Source organism: Oncorhynchus kisutch, linkage group LG20, assembly GCF_002021735.2.
Source record: "Oncorhynchus kisutch isolate 150728-3 linkage group LG20, Okis_V2, whole genome shotgun sequence".
Lineage (NCBI taxonomy): Eukaryota > Metazoa > Chordata > Actinopteri > Salmoniformes > Salmonidae > Oncorhynchus > Oncorhynchus kisutch.
The window spans coordinates 162,524-179,074 of record NC_034193.2 but is presented as its reverse complement, the minus strand read 5'-3'; the positions used below and the strand labels follow the sequence as shown (position 1 = coordinate 179,074).

The 16,551-nt window shown below is 42.8% G+C and overlaps 1 protein-coding gene across 7 annotated transcripts in view; it reads left to right on the top strand.

Moving 5' to 3' along the window:
- Positions 1 to 16,551, top strand: part of klhdc3 (kelch domain containing 3) — a 107,118-nt gene that overhangs the window by 30,663 nt on the left and 59,904 nt on the right. For all 7 annotated transcript variants that reach the window (XM_031800016.1, XM_031800019.1, XM_031800017.1 and 4 more), the window contains 2 exons: positions 10,503 to 10,716; positions 13,317 to 13,403. In XM_031800016.1, the coding sequence (XP_031655876.1) occupies positions 10,503 to 10,716; positions 13,317 to 13,403 (301 nt within the window). The remainder of the gene's footprint in view (positions 1 to 10,502; positions 10,717 to 13,316; positions 13,404 to 16,551) is intronic.

The window sequence follows — 16,551 nt, the reverse complement described above, 5'->3', positions numbered from 1 at the left end:
TTTTCCGCAATATCAGTTCTGTTATACTCACAGACAATATTTTGACAGTTTTGGAAACTTTAGAGTGTTTTCTATCCTAATTATATGCATATTCTAGTTTCTGGGCCTGAGAAATAGGCAGTTTCAATTGGGTACGTTTTTTTGCCAAAAATGAAAATCCTGCCCCTACACTCAAGAAGTTAAGGAAAAGCACCTTTAGGAAAAGCACCACCTCTCTGTGAGAGCATCCCATGTCTGGAATACACTGCCATCAGATACACATAACTGCACCACATATCACACTTTCACAAAATGCATGAAGACATGGCTAAAGGTCAATCAGATTTGTGAACATAATCCCTAGCTGTGTATTGCTGTTTTCCATGTTTGCTGTTATCTGTAGCTTGTGAGGTGTGGAAACACTCTGTTTTTATGGATTTTGTTCTGTTGCCTTTTGTTCTATGTTGCTCTGTCTGTATGCTATGTCTTGCTTGTTCTATGTTGCTCTGTCTGTATGCTATGTCTTGCTTGTTCTATGTTGCTCTGTCTGCATGCTATGTCTTGCTTGTTCTATGTTGCTCTGTCTGCATGCTATGTCTTGCTTGTTCTATGTTGCTCTGTCTGTATGCTATGTCTTGCTTGTTCTATGTTTCTCTGTCTGCATGCTATGTCTTGCTTGTCCTATGTTGCTCTGTCTGCATGCTATGTCTTGCTTGTTCTATGTTGCTCTGTCTGCATGCTAGGTCTTGCTTGTCCTATGTTGTTCTGTGTGTGCTCACTGCTCATTGATTGTCTGTATTGTAATTGTTTTTAATAACCTGCCCAGGGATTGCAGTTGAAAATGTGCCGGCTGGCTAAAACCGGCACTTTTACTGAAACATTGATTAATGTGCACTGTCCCTGTACAAATAAACTAAACTCCTAAACTCACTCACAACCAAAGGTCATTCTGACATGTATTGTGTAATGTGTGTATGAATAAGTAGTTGAATTTGTTTATTGTATTTTATCGTGTATATGAATGTGTAGTTTAATGTGTTGATTGTATTTGTATGTGTATATGAACAGGTAGTTGAATTAGTTATTTATATTGTAATGTGCAGTGTCGTGTTATCTACATATAGACAGTAGAGATCTACCTAGATATCTACATATAGACAGTAGAGATCTAGCTAGATATCTACATATAGACAGTAGAGATCTACCTAGATATCTACATATAGACAGTAGAGATCTAGCTAGATATCTACATATAGACAGTAGAGATCATAACCTAGATGACCTGCATATAGACAGTAGAGATCTAGCTAGATGACCTGCATATAGACAGTAGAGATCATAACCTAGATGACCTGCATATAGACAGTAGAGATCTACCTAGATATCTACATATAGACAGTAGAGATCATAACCTAGATGACCTGCATATAGACAGTAGAGATCATAACCTAGATGACCTGCATATAGACAGTAGAGATCTACCTAGATGACCTGCATATAGACAGTAGAGATCTACCTAGATATCTACATATAGACAGTAGAGATCTAGCTAGATGACCTGCATATAGACAGTAGAGATCATAACCTAGATGACCTGCATATAGACAGTAGAGATCTACCTAGATATCTACATATAGACAGTAGAGATCTAGCTAGATGACCTGCATATAGACAGTAGAGATCTACCTAGATATCTACATATAGACAGTAGAGATCTAGCTAGATGACCTGCATATAGACAGTAGAGATCATAACCTAGATGACCTGCATATAGACAGTAGAGATCTAGCTAGATGACCTGCATATAGACAGTAGAGATCTACCTAGATGACCTGCATATAGACAGTAGAGATCTACCTAGATATCTACATATAGACAGTAGAGATCTACCTAGATGACCTGCATATAGACAGTAGAGATCTACCTAGATGACCTGCATATAGACAGTAGAGATCTACCTAGATGACCTGCATATAGACAGTAGAGATCTACCTAGATATCTACATATAGACAGTAGAGATCTACCTAGATGACCTGCATATAGACAGTAGAGATCTACCTAGATATCTACATATAGACAGTAGAGATCTACCTAGATGACCTGCATATAGACAGTAGAGATCTACCTAGATATCTACATATAGACAGTAGAGATCTACCTAGATGACCTGCATATAGACAGTAGAGATCTACCTAGATATCTACATATAGACAGTAGAGATCTACCTAGATGACCTGCATATAGACAGTAGAGATCTACCTAGATATCTACATATAGACAGTAGAGATCTACCTAGATGACCTGCATATAGACAGTAGAGATCTACCTAGATGACCTGCATATAGACAGTAGAGATCTACCTAGATATCTACATATAGACAGTAGAGATCTACCTAGATATCTACATATAGACAGTAGAGATCTACCTAGATGACCTGCATATAGACAGTAGAGATCTACCTAGATATCTACATATAGACAGTAGAGATCTACCTAGATGACCTGCATATAGACAGTAGAGATCTACCTAGATGACCTGCATATAGACAGTAGAGATCTACCTAGATATCTACATATAGACAGTAGAGATCTACCTAGATGACCTGCATATATACAGTAGAGATCTACCTAGATATCTACATATAGACAGTAGAGATCATAACCTAGATGACCTGCATATAGACAGTAGAGATCTACCTAGATGACCTGCATATAGACAGTAGAGATCTACCTAGATATCTACATATAGACAGTAGAGATCTACCTAGATATCTACATATAGACAGTAGAGATCTACCTAGATATCTACATATAGACAGTAGAGATCTACCTAGATATCTACATATAGACAGTAGAGATCTACCTAGATATCTACATATAGACAGTAGAGATCTACCTAGATATCTACATATAGACAGTAGAGATCTACCTAGATGACCTGCATATAGACAGTAGAGATCTACCTAGATATCTACATATAGACAGTAGAGATCTACCTAGATATCTACATATAGACAGTAGAGATCTAGCTAGATGACCTGCATATAGACAGTAGAGATCTACCTAGATATCTACATATAGACAGTAGAGATCTACCTAGATATCTACATATAGACAGTAGAGATCTACCTAGATATCTACATATAGACAGTAGAGATCTACCTAGATATCTACATATAGACAGTAGAGATCTACCTAGATATCTACATATAGACAGTAGAGATCTAGCTAGATGACCTGCATATAGACAGTAGAGATCTAGCTAGATGACCTGCATATAGACAGTAGAGATCTACCTAGATATCTACATATAGACAGTAGAGATCTACCTAGATATCTACATATAGACAGTAGAGATCTACCTAGATATCTACATATAGACAGTAGAGATCTACCTAGATATCTACATATAGACAGTAGAGATCTAGCTAGATGACCTGCATATAGACAGTAGAGATCTACCTAGATATCTACATATAGACAGTAGAGATCTACCTAGATATCTACATATAGACAGTAGAGATCTACCTAGATATCTACATATAGACAGTAGAGATCTACCTAGATATCTACATATAGACAGTAGAGATCTAGCTAGATGACCTGCATATAGACAGTAGAGATCTAGCTAGATGACCTGCATATAGACAGTAGAGATCTACCTAGATATCTACATATAGACAGTAGAGATCTAGCTAGATATCTACATATAGACAGTAGAGATCTACCTAGATATCTACATATAGACAGTAGAGATCTACCTAGATATCTACATATAGACAGTAGAGATCTACCTAGATATCTACATATAGACAGTAGAGATCTACCTAGATATCTACATATAGACAGTAGAGATCTACCTAGATATCTACATATAGACAGTAGAGATCTAGCTAGATATCTACATATAGACAGTAGAGATCTAGCTAGATATCTACATATAGACAGTAGAGATCTACCTAGATGACCTGCATATAGACAGTAGAGATCATAACCTAGATGACCTGCATATAGACAGTAGAGATCTACCTAGATGACCTGCATATAGACAGTAGAGATCTACCTAGATGACTTGCATATAGACAGTAGAGATCTAGCTAGATGACCTGCATATAGACAGTAGAGATCTAGCTAGATGACCTGCATATAGACAGTAGAGATCATAACCTAGATGACCTGCATATAGACAGTAGAGATCTAGCTAGATGACCTGCATATAGACAGTAGAGATCTAGCTAGATGACCTGCATATAGACAGTAGAGATCTAGCTAGATGACCTGCATATAGACAGTAGAGATCTAGCTAGATGACCTGCATATAGACAGTAGAGATCTAGCTAGATGACCTGCATATAGACAGTAGAGATCTAGCTAGATGACCTGCATATAGACAGTAGAGATCTACCTAGATATCTGCATATAGACAGTAGAGATCTAGCTAGATGACCTGCATATAGACAGTAGAGATCTAGCTAGATGACCTGCATATAGACAGTAGAGATCTAGCTAGATGACCTGCATATAGACAGTAGAGATCTACCTAGATGACCTGCATATAGACAGTAGAGATCTACCTAGATATCTACATATAGACAGTAGAGATCTAGCTAGATGACCTGCATATAGACAGTAGAGATCTAGCTAGATGACCTGCATATAGACAGTAGAGATCTAGCTAGATGACCTGCATATAGACAGTAGAGATCTAGCTAGATGACCTGCATATAGACAGTAGAGATCTACCTAGATGACCTGCATATAGACAGTAGAGATCTACCTAGATATCTACATATAGACAGTAGAGATCTAGCTAGATGACCTGCATATAGACAGTAGAGATCTAGCTAGATGACCTGCATATAGACAGTAGAGATCTACCTAGATATCTACATATAGACAGTAGAGATCTACCTAGATATCTACATATAGACAGTAGAGATCTACCTAGTTATCTACATATAGACAGTAGAGATCTAGCTAGATGACCTGCATATAGACAGTAGAGATCTACCTAGATATCTACATATAGACAGTAGAGATCTAGCTAGATGACCTGCATATAGACAGTAGAGATCTAGCTAGATGACCTGCATATAGACATTAGAGATCTACCTAGATATCTACATATAGACAGTAGAGATCTAGCTAGATGACCTGCATATAGACAGTAGAGATCTACCTAGATGACCTGCATATAGACAGTAGAGATCTACCTAGATATCTACATATAGACAGTAGAGATCTACCTAGATATCTACATATAGACAGTAGAGATCTACCTAGATATCTACATATAGACAGTAGAGATCATAACCTAGATGACCTGCATATATACAGTAGAGATCTACCTAGATGACCTGCATATAGACAGTAGAGATCATAACCTAGATGACCTGCATATAGACAGTAGAGATCTACCTAGATATCTACATATATACAGTAGAGATCTACCTAGATGACCTGCATATAGACAGTATAGATCTACCTAGATATCTACATATATACAGTAGAGATCATAACCTAGATGACCTGCATATAGACAGTAGAGATCTACCTAGATATCTACATATAGACAGTAGAGATCATAACCTAGATGACCTGCATATATACAGTAGAGATCTACCTAGATGACCTGCATATAGACAGTAGAGATCATAACCTAGATGACCTGCATATAGACAGTAGAGATCTACCTAGATATCTACATATATACAGTAGAGATCTACCTAGATGACCTGCATATAGACAGTATAGATCTACCTAGATATCTACATATATACAGTAGAGATCATAACCTAGATGACCTGCATATATACAGTAGAGATCATAACCTAGATGACCTGCATATAGACAGTAGAGATCTAGCTAGATGACCTGCATATAGACAGTAGAGATCTAGCTAGATGACCTGCATATAGACAGTAGAGATCTAGCTAGATGACCTGCATATAGACAGTAGAGATCTAGCTAGATGACCTGCATATAGACAGTAGAGATCTACCTAGATGACCTGCATATAGACAGTAGAGATCTAGCTAGATGACCTGCATATAGACAGAGATCTAGCTAGATATCTACATATAGACAGTAGAGATCATAACCTAGATATCTGCATATAGACAGTAGAGATCTAGCTAGATATCTACATATAGACAGTAGAGATCATAACCTAGATATCTGCATATAGACAGTAGAGATCTACTTAGATATCTACATATAGACAGTAGAGATCTAGCTAGATGACCTGCATATAGACAGTAGAGATCTACCTAGATGACCTGCATATAGACAGTAGAGATCTACCTAGATATCTACATATAGACAGTAGAGATCTAGCTAGATGACCTGCATATAGACAGTAGAGATCTAGCTAGATGACCTGCATATAGACAGTAGAGATCTACCTAGATGACCTGCATATAGACAGTAGAGATCTACCTAGATATCTACATATAGACAGTAGAGATCTAGCTAGATGACCTGCATATAGACAGTAGAGATCTACCTAGATATCTACATATAGACAGTAGAGATCTAGCTAGATGACCTGCATATAGACAGTAGAGATCTACCTAGATATCTACATATATACAGTAGAGATCTAGCTAGATATCTACATATAGAGAGTAGAGATCTACCTAGATGACCTGCATATAGACAGTAGAGATCATAACCTAGATGACCTGCATATAGACAGTAGAGATCTACCTAGATATCTACATATAGACAGTAGAGATCTACCTAGATGACCTGCATATAGACAGTAGAGATCATAACCTAGATGACCTGCATATAGACAGTAGAGATCTACCTAGATGACCTGCATATAGACAGTAGAGATCATAACCTAGATGACCTGCATATAGACAGTAGAGATCTACCTAGATGACCTGCATATAGACAGTAGAGATCATAACCTAGATGACCTGCATATAGACAGTAGAGATCTACCTAGATGACCTGCATATAGACAGTAGAGATCATAACCTAGATGACCTGCATATAGACAGTAGAGATCATAACCTAGATGACCTGCATATAGACAGTAGAGATCTAGCTAGATGACCTGCATATAGACAGTAGAGATCTACCTAGATGACCTGCATATAGACAGTAGAGATCATAACCTAGATGACCTGCATATAGACAGTCGAGATCTAGCTAGATGACCTGCATATATACAGTAGAGATCATAACCTAGATGACCTGCATATAGACAGTAGAGATCTAGCTAGATTACCTGCATATAGACAGTAGAGATCTAGCTAGATGACCTGCATATAGACAGTAGAGATCTAGCTAGATGACCTGCATATAGACAGTAGAGATCTAGCTAGATGACCTGCATATAGACAGTAGAGATCTACCTAGATGACCTGCATATAGACAGTAGAGATCTAGCTAGATGACCTGCATATAGACAGAGATCTAGCTAGATATCTACATATAGACAGTAGAGATCATAACCTAGATATCTGCATATAGACAGTAGAGATCTAGCTAGATATCTACATATAGACAGTAGAGATCATAACCTAGATATCTGCATATAGACAGTAGAGATCTACTTAGATATCTACATATAGACAGTAGAGATCTAGCTAGATGACCTGCATATAGACAGTAGAGATCTACCTAGATGACCTGCATATAGACAGTAGAGATCTACCTAGATATCTACATATAGACAGTAGAGATCTAGCTAGATGACCTGCATATAGACAGTAGAGATCTAGCTAGATGACCTGCATATAGACAGTAGAGATCTACCTAGATGACCTGCATATAGACAGTAGAGATCTACCTAGATATCTACATATAGACAGTAGAGATCTAGCTAGATGACCTGCATATAGACAGTAGAGATCTACCTAGATATCTACATATAGACAGTAGAGATCTAGCTAGATGACCTGCATATAGACAGTAGAGATCTACCTAGATATCTACATATATACAGTAGAGATCTAGCTAGATATCTACATATAGAGAGTAGAGATCTACCTAGATGACCTGCATATAGACAGTAGAGATCATAACCTAGATGACCTGCATATAGACAGTAGAGATCTACCTAGATATCTACATATAGACAGTAGAGATCTACCTAGATGACCTGCATATAGACAGTAGAGATCATAACCTAGATGACCTGCATATAGACAGTAGAGATCTACCTAGATGACCTGCATATAGACAGTAGAGATCATAACCTAGATGACCTGCATATAGACAGTAGAGATCTACCTAGATGACCTGCATATAGACAGTAGAGATCATAACCTAGATGACCTGCATATAGACAGTAGAGATCTACCTAGATGACCTGCATATAGACAGTAGAGATCATAACCTAGATGACCTGCATATAGACAGTAGAGATCATAACCTAGATGACCTGCATATAGACAGTAGAGATCTAGCTAGATGACCTGCATATAGACAGTAGAGATCTACCTAGATGACCTGCATATAGACAGTAGAGATCATAACCTAGATGACCTGCATATAGACAGTAGAGATCATAACCTAGATGACCTGCATATAGACAGTAGAGATCATAACCTGTGTCGTGTCTTTGGCATCATTAAAGTGAAGTCTGTTATTTTATCAAATCAATTCTCCAGTTATTATTACGTGATTCAACTGTCGGGGCACCAAGGAAGATCTTCACATTACAAAGTTATAATTTTCCTAATATAACTCTTCAGATATTTTAATATCTGATCAATTAGTCTTCTAATTAATGAATTATTCTTTACCTCACGTTAGTCTCATTCCAAACATTGTATATTGTTGGTTATCTGCACGAACCCAGTCTTTACTATGAATCATCCATACACCAATTGTCTTAATCATTTATTTACTAACTAATCACAGAAATGCATAAACAAACAGTAGATATGGTTACAAGGAAATGATATGGGAGGTTCCCTAGTGGGCTAAGCTGATATGACGACTTGGTGGACAGAGGGAAGTGGGTGTGGACTGAAAACAGGCGGGAAAGAACAGAGGGCTCACAACACACAGTTGATAATGATATTAATTGAGATGCTAATCCTTTGCACATGAACGCTCACTCATTAGGGAATAATTGCAATCAATATATATTTACGCCCAGTGTGTCGTCGTGATCTCCTTTGGAATCATCTGTTTTTCTGTTGGAAAGTTCATCCGAACATCTTTTATGCGAGTCTTTTATGGTTAGAATGGGTACTTCAGAGTACCATTCAGGAATGTTCTCATAGAATAGATGTTTCGGCGGTTGTCTGTCTTCGCATCCCAGGTTGACAATTTCTAGCTGAAGACTAGTAATTAGTATCTAAGATTTGCTCTTATTCTGTCAGGATCGATAGTCTCAGAGTTGAACCATTTCCCACCTTGTAGCCAATGCTCCACCTAACATCACATTTCACAAATAGTTTCATCTCTACCCATTCATTTTATACAATAATTAGATGCAAACCTCATAACGGAGGCACCTGTCTTAACAGAGTTATGGTAACAAACATGAAACAAAACTGACCGGGTCATAGATGGCTTCTCCACTGACTGTTTTAACACATTCTCCAAAACATATTGTTCGGTTCTCAAGTTCCTTTGTTCTACTATGAAACTCTCTCTATACCGAATGAAGGAGAGGGTCTCCTCCAGGAATTTATGACCTGAGATAACAGAACCTGGGTGTAGGAGGGAGAGGGGGGAAGCCACTAGCTATACCCAAAGAGGGCCACGTCATGACAGTAGTTTAGTGTGTTTATTGCATTGTGGTGTAATACAGGACTCATCTGGAAAGATGCCTTGGTCTCTACATTGACTCCCTGTCAAAATTACTTATGTAAATTAGATTTCTTTATTTCAATTTCAATAAATATAAGAAAAACATTCTAAAAACAAATGTTTACTTTGTCATTATGGGGTATTGTGTGTAGATGGGTGAAACAGAAACTATTATTTAATCCATGATGAATTCAGGCTGTAACATAAATGTGGAATAAGTCAAAGGGTATGAATACTTTCTGAAGGCCCTGTATACCACAGGTAAATCACGTTTTTGACTGCATAGGGCCTTGAACAGGATTATAGACTGAATGTTATGGCATTAGATATGTTGAAGGAGATTCTCTCCTCTATTCTAGGATAATCCTGCTTGTTGGAGGGACTTCTTCTCTGTCACCATCACCACTAACTCTCCTCCCCTCTCCGCCCTTCTCCTCTCCCCTGTCCGCACCTCTTCCCTCTTCCCGCTCTTCTCTCCTCCCCTCTGCTCTTCTCCTCTCCCCTCTCCCCTCTCCACCCTTCTCTCTCTCCTCTCTGCCCCTCTCTCCTCTTCTCTCTCTCTCCCCTCTTCCCCCTCTTCTCTCTCCTCTCTTCTCCTCTATACCCCCTCCCCTCTCTCTCTTCCCCCCTCTTCTCTCTATTCTCCTCTATCCCACCTCCCCTCTCTCTTCTCCTCTATCCCCCCTCCTCTCTTCTCTCTCACCTCTCTTCTCCTCTATCCCCCCTCCTCTCTCCTCTCCAGGGTACTCCAGCTCGTTGGAGGGACTTCCACTCTGCCACCATAATTGGCACTAAGATGTTTGTGTTTGGAGGCAGAGCAGATCGCTTCGGTCCGTTCCACTCTAGTAATGAGATCTACTGCAACAAGATAAAGGTGTTTGATACAGAGACCAACAGCTGGCTGAACACTGCTACTGCTCAGCTCCCACCAGAGGGACGACGTAGCCACTCAGCCTGTAAGAGACAGACAGACAGACGTTGCATTTTTCAACCTTTTAACTGTTATTATAGCATTTTGGCAGAGTTGAACTCGAAAGCACTTTCAGTTATGAACAGTGGCAATTAAAAGGCTCTGTCAATGCATTCATCATAAGTTCAACAGAGAAGACTTTAATGTCAATGGATTCATTATAAGGGTAAAATTGTCCCGCCTTCTTACTTTTATGATGTCATTATGTTATATTGACTGCAGTTCTCTGCTCCATGACCTTTCAGTCTCACTGTGACATGGGGTGTGTTTATGTGTCTTAAGGGCCCCACTGTTCCTGTTGGGGTGTCTTTAGGGGCCCACTGTTCCTGTTGGTGTGTCTTTAGGGCCCCACTGCTCCTGTTGGTGTGTCTTTAGGGCCCCACTGCTCCTGTTGGTGTGTCTTTAGGGCCCCACTGCTCCTGTTGGGGTGTCTTTAGGGGCCCCACTTCCTGTTGGGGTGTCTTTAGGGCCCCACGGCTCCTGTTGGGGTGTCTTTAGGGCCCCACTGTTCCTGTTGGGGTGTGTTTGTGTCTTTAGGGCCCCACTGCTCCTGTTGGGGTGTCTTTAGGGCCCCACTGCTCCTGTTGGGGTGTCTTTAGGGCCCCACTGCTCCTGTTGGGGTGTCTTTAGGGCCCCACTGCTCCTGTTGGGGTGTCTTTAGGGGCCCCACTTCCTGTTGGGGTGTCTTTAGGGCCCCACGGCTCCTGTTGGGGTGTCTTTAGGGCCCCACGGCTCCTGTTGGGGTGTCTTTAGGGCCCCACTGTTCCTGTTGGGGTGTGTTTGTGTCTTTAGGGCCCCACTGCTCCTGTTGGGGTGTCTTTAGGGCCCCACTGCTCCTGTTGGGGTGTCTTTAGGGCCCCACTGCTCCTGTTGGTGTGTCTTTAGGGTCCCACTGCTCCTGTTGGGGTGTCTTTAGGGGCCCCACTTCCTGTTGGGGTGTCTTTAGGGCCCCACGGCTCCTGTTGGGGTGTCTTTAGGGCCCCACTGCTCCTGTTGGGGTGTCTTTAGGGCCCCACTGCTCCTGTTGGGGTGTCTTTAGGGCCCCACGGCTCCTGTTGGGGTGTCTTTAAGGCCTCACTGCTCCTGTTGGGGTGTCTTTAGGGCCCCACTGCTCCTGTTGGTGTGTCTTTAGGGTCCCATGGCTCCTGTAGGGGTGTGTTTAGGAGCCCCACTTCCTGTTGGGGTGTCTTTAGGGCCCCACTCTTCCTGTTGGGGTGTGTTTAGGGCCCCACTGTTCCTGTGTCTTTAGGGCCCCACTGTTCCTGTTGGGGTGTGTTTGTGTCTTTAGGGCTCCACTGTTCCTGTTGGGGTGTGTTTGTGTCTTTAGAGCCCCACTGTACCTGTCGGGGTGTCTTTAGGGCCCCACTGTTCCTGTTGGGGTGTCTTTAGGGCCTCACTGCTCCTGTTGGGGTGTCTTTAGGGCCCCACTGCTCCTGTTGGTGTGTCTTTAGGGTCCCACGTTTCCTGTAGGGGTGTGTTTAGGGGCCCCACTTCCTGTTGGGGTGTCTTTAGGGCCCCACTGTTCCTGTTGGGGTGTCTTTAGGGCCCCACTGTTCCTGTTGGGGTGTCTTTAGGGCCCCACTGTTCCTGTTGGGGTGTCTTTAGGGCCCCACTGTTCCTGTTGGGGTGTCTTTAGGGCCCCACTGTTCCTGTTGGGGTGTCTTTAGGGCCCCACTGTTCCTGTTGGGGTGTCTTTAGGGCCCCACTGTTCCTGTTGGGGTGTCTTTAGGGCCCCACTGTTCCTGTTGGGGTGTCTTTAGGGCCCCACGGCTCCTGTTGGGGTGTCTTTAGGGCCCCACGGCTCCTGTTGGGGTGTCTTTAGGGTCCCACTGTTCTTGTTGGGGTGTGTTTGTGTCTTTAGGGCCCCACTGTTCCTGTTGGGGTGTGTTTGTGTCTTTAGGGCTCCACTGTTCCTGTTTGGGTGCCTTTAGGGCTCCACTGTTCCTGTTTGGGTGCCTTTAGGGCTCCACTGTTCCTGTTTGGGTGTCTTTAGGGCTCCACTGTTCTTGTTGGGGTGTGTTTGTGTCTTTAGGGCCCCACTGTTCCTGTTTGGGTGTCTTTAGGGCTCCACTGTTCCTGTTTGGGTGTCTTTAGGGCTCCACTGTTCTTGTTGGGGTGTGTTTGTGTCTTTAGGGCTCCACTGTTCCTGTTTGGGTGTCTTTAGGGCTCCACTGTTCCTGTTTGGGTGTCTTTAGGGCTCCACTGTTCTTGTTGGGGTGTGTTTGTGTCTTTAGGGCCCCACTACTCCTGTTGGGGTGTGTTTGTGTCTTTAGGGCTCCACTGTTCCTGTTTGGGTGTCTTTAGGGCTCCACTGTTCCTGTTTGGGTGTCTTTAGGGCTCCACTGTTCTTGTTGGGGTGTGTTTGTGTCTTTAGGGCCCCACTACTCCTGTTGGGGTGTGTTTGTGTCTTTAGGGCTCCACTGTTCCTGTTTGGGTGTCTTTAGGGCTCCACTGTTCCTGTTTGGGTGTCTTTAGGGCTTTAGTGACCTTGATACTTGTCATATGAATGAATATGTTTTTTAAACAGAAATACATTTCCCCTATATGTTCATGTTATATTCATTTTCCTGTTTCCTTTTCCTCCAGTTTCCTACAACGGGGAGCTGTATATATTTGGGGGCTATAACGCTCGCCTGGACCGACACTTCAATGACCTCTGGAAGTTCAACCCAGGTGATCAACCGTTCTAAGAACATACAATTCTCCATCCATTCTACGCTCTGAGGTTTGGTAGGATACGTACGAGCTAGTGTTGTGTTGGTAGGACAGGCAGGGAGCTAGTGTTGTGTTGGTAGGACAGGCAGGGAGCTAGTGTTGGTAGTACAGGCAGGGAGCTAGTGTTGTGTTGGTAGGACAGGCAGGGAGCTAGTGTTGGGTTGGTAGTACAGGCAGGGAACTAGTGTTGGGTTGGTAGGACAGGCAGGGAACTAGTGTTGGGTTGGTAGTACAGGCAGGGAGCTAGTGTTGTGTTGGTAGGACAGGCAGGGAACTAGTGTTGGGTTGGTAGTACAGGCAGGGAGCTAGTGTTGTGTTGGTAGGACAGGCAGGGAACTAGTGTTGGGTTGGTAGTACAGGCAGGGAGCTAGTGTTGTGTTGGTAGGACAGGCAGGGAGCTAGTGTTGGGTTGGTAGTACAGGCAGGGAACTAGTGTTGGGTTGGTAGTACAGGCAGGGAGCTAGTGTTGTGTTGGTAGGACAGGCAGGGAGCTAGTGTTGTGTTGGTAGGACAGGCAGGGAGCTAGTGTTGTGTTGGTAGGACAGGCAGGGAGCTAGTGTTATGTTGGTAGGACAGGCAGGGAGCTAGTGTTGGGTTGGTAGGACAGGCAGGGAGCTAGTGTTGGGTTGGTAGGACAGGCAGGGAGCTAGTGTTGGGTTGGTAGGACAGGCAGGGAGCTAGTGCTGGGTTGGTAGGACAGGCAGGGAGCTAGTATTGGGTTGGTAGGACAGGCAGGGAGCTAGTGTTGGGTTGGTAGGACAGGCAGGGAGCTAGTGTTGGGTTGGTAGGACAGGCAGGGAGCTAGTGTTGGGTTGGTAGGACAGGCAGGGAGCTAGTGTTGTGTTGGTAGGACAGTCATATGGGTTGGTAGAGCAGGCAGGGAGCTAGTGTTGGGTTGGTAGGACAGGCAGGGAGCTAGTGTTGGGTTGGTAGGACAGTCATGTGGGTTGATAGGACAGGCAGGGAGCTAGTGTTGGGTTGGCAGGACAGTAATGTGGGTTGGTAGGACAGGCAGAGAGCTATTGTTGGGTTGGTTGGACAGTAATGTGGGTTAGGAGGACAGTCATTTTGGGTTGGGAGGACAGTCATGTGGGTTTGTTGGAGCTAGTGTTGGGTTGGTAGGACAGGCAGGGACTGAACATCGGGGGCCTGGGTAGGGTAGGGACTGACCGTTTCGGGTCTGCACTGCTTTTGACCAGGGCCTGTAGTGATCTATAGGGGATTTGGTGCCATTTGGGGCACTGTGTCACTGAGCCATCTATTCCCGCTGTTCTAAATCTGTCCACTAGATGGCAGCACAACCTCTCTGTTCAGTCCTTGATCTATGGCGCTGAAAGGCCTGAACTGCTTGTTGCCATAGCGGGTCCATGGTGATGCCTTATAAGGGATGATTGAATACTGAGCAGCCACACAGTCACTGATCTATCTGCCACACAGAGTGGAGAGAGAGAGAAAAATAGGTTATGCTGTTTCTCTCTCTGTCCAATCGTCCTCTTTCTCTGTTCTAAATAAAGGGACCAGATGAATGAATTGAAGAGTTCAATAGAGACTAGATCAGGTTTATGTAAGATTAACTACCTGAGGTTGTCTACTTCTAAATAGAGAGACAACACAGCCACCTACCTATTACCCATTACCTATTACCCCATACCCATTACCTATTACCACCTACCTATTACCCATTACCTATTACCCCATACCCGTTACCTATTACCACCTAGCTATTACCCATTACCTATTACCACCTACCTATTACCCCATACCTATTACCACCTACCTATTACCTATTTCCACCTACCTATTACCCCATACGCGTCACCTATTACCACCTACCTATTACCGATTACCTATTACCACCTACCCATTACCTATTACCACCTACCTATTGCCCATTACCTATTACCCCATACCGTTACCTATTACCACCTACCCATTACCTATTACCACCTACCTATTGCCCATTACCTATTACCCCATACCGTTACCTATTACCACCTAGCTATTACCCATTACCTATTACCACCTACCCATGACCTATTACCCCATACCTATTTCCACCTACCTATTACCCCATACCCGTTACCTGTTACCACCTACCTATTACCCATGACCTATTACCCCATACCCGTTACCTATTACCACCTACCTATTACCCATGACCTATTACCACCTACCCATGACCTATTACCACCTACCTATTACCCCATACTCGTTACCTATTACCACCTACCTATTACCCCATACCTATTACCACCTACCTATTACCTATTGCCACCTACCTATTACCCCATACCCGTTACCTATTACCACCTACCTATTATCCATTACCTATTACCCCATACCCGTTACCTATTACCCCATACCCATTACAACCTACCTATTACCCATTACCTATTACCCCATATCCGTTACCTATTACCACCTACCTATTACCCATCACCTATTACCACCTACCCATGACCTATTACCACCTACCTATTACCCCATACCCGTTACCTATTACCACCTACCTATTACCCCATACCTATTACCACCTACCTATTACCTATTGCCACCTACCTATTACCCCATACCCGTTACCTATTACCCCATACCCGTTACCTATTACCACCTACCTATTACCCCATACCTGTTACCTATTACCACCTACCTATTACCTATTACCCATTACCTATTCCCACCTACCTATTACCCCATACCCATTACCTATTCCCACCTACCTATTACCCCATACCCATTACCTATTCCCACCTACCTATTACCCCATACCCGTTACCACCTACCTATTACCCCATACCCGTTACCTTTTACCACCTACCTATTACCACCTACCTATTACCCCATACCCGTTACCTATTACCACCTACCTATTACCCCATACCCATTACCTATTCCCACCTACCTATTACCCCATACCCGTTACCACCTACCTATTACCCATTACCTATTACCCCATACCTATTTCCACCTACCTATTACCTATTGCCACCTACCTATTACCCCATACCTGTTACCTATTACCACCTACCTATTACCCCATACCCGTTACCTATTACCACCTACCTATTACCCCATACCCGTTACCTATTACCACCTACCTATTACC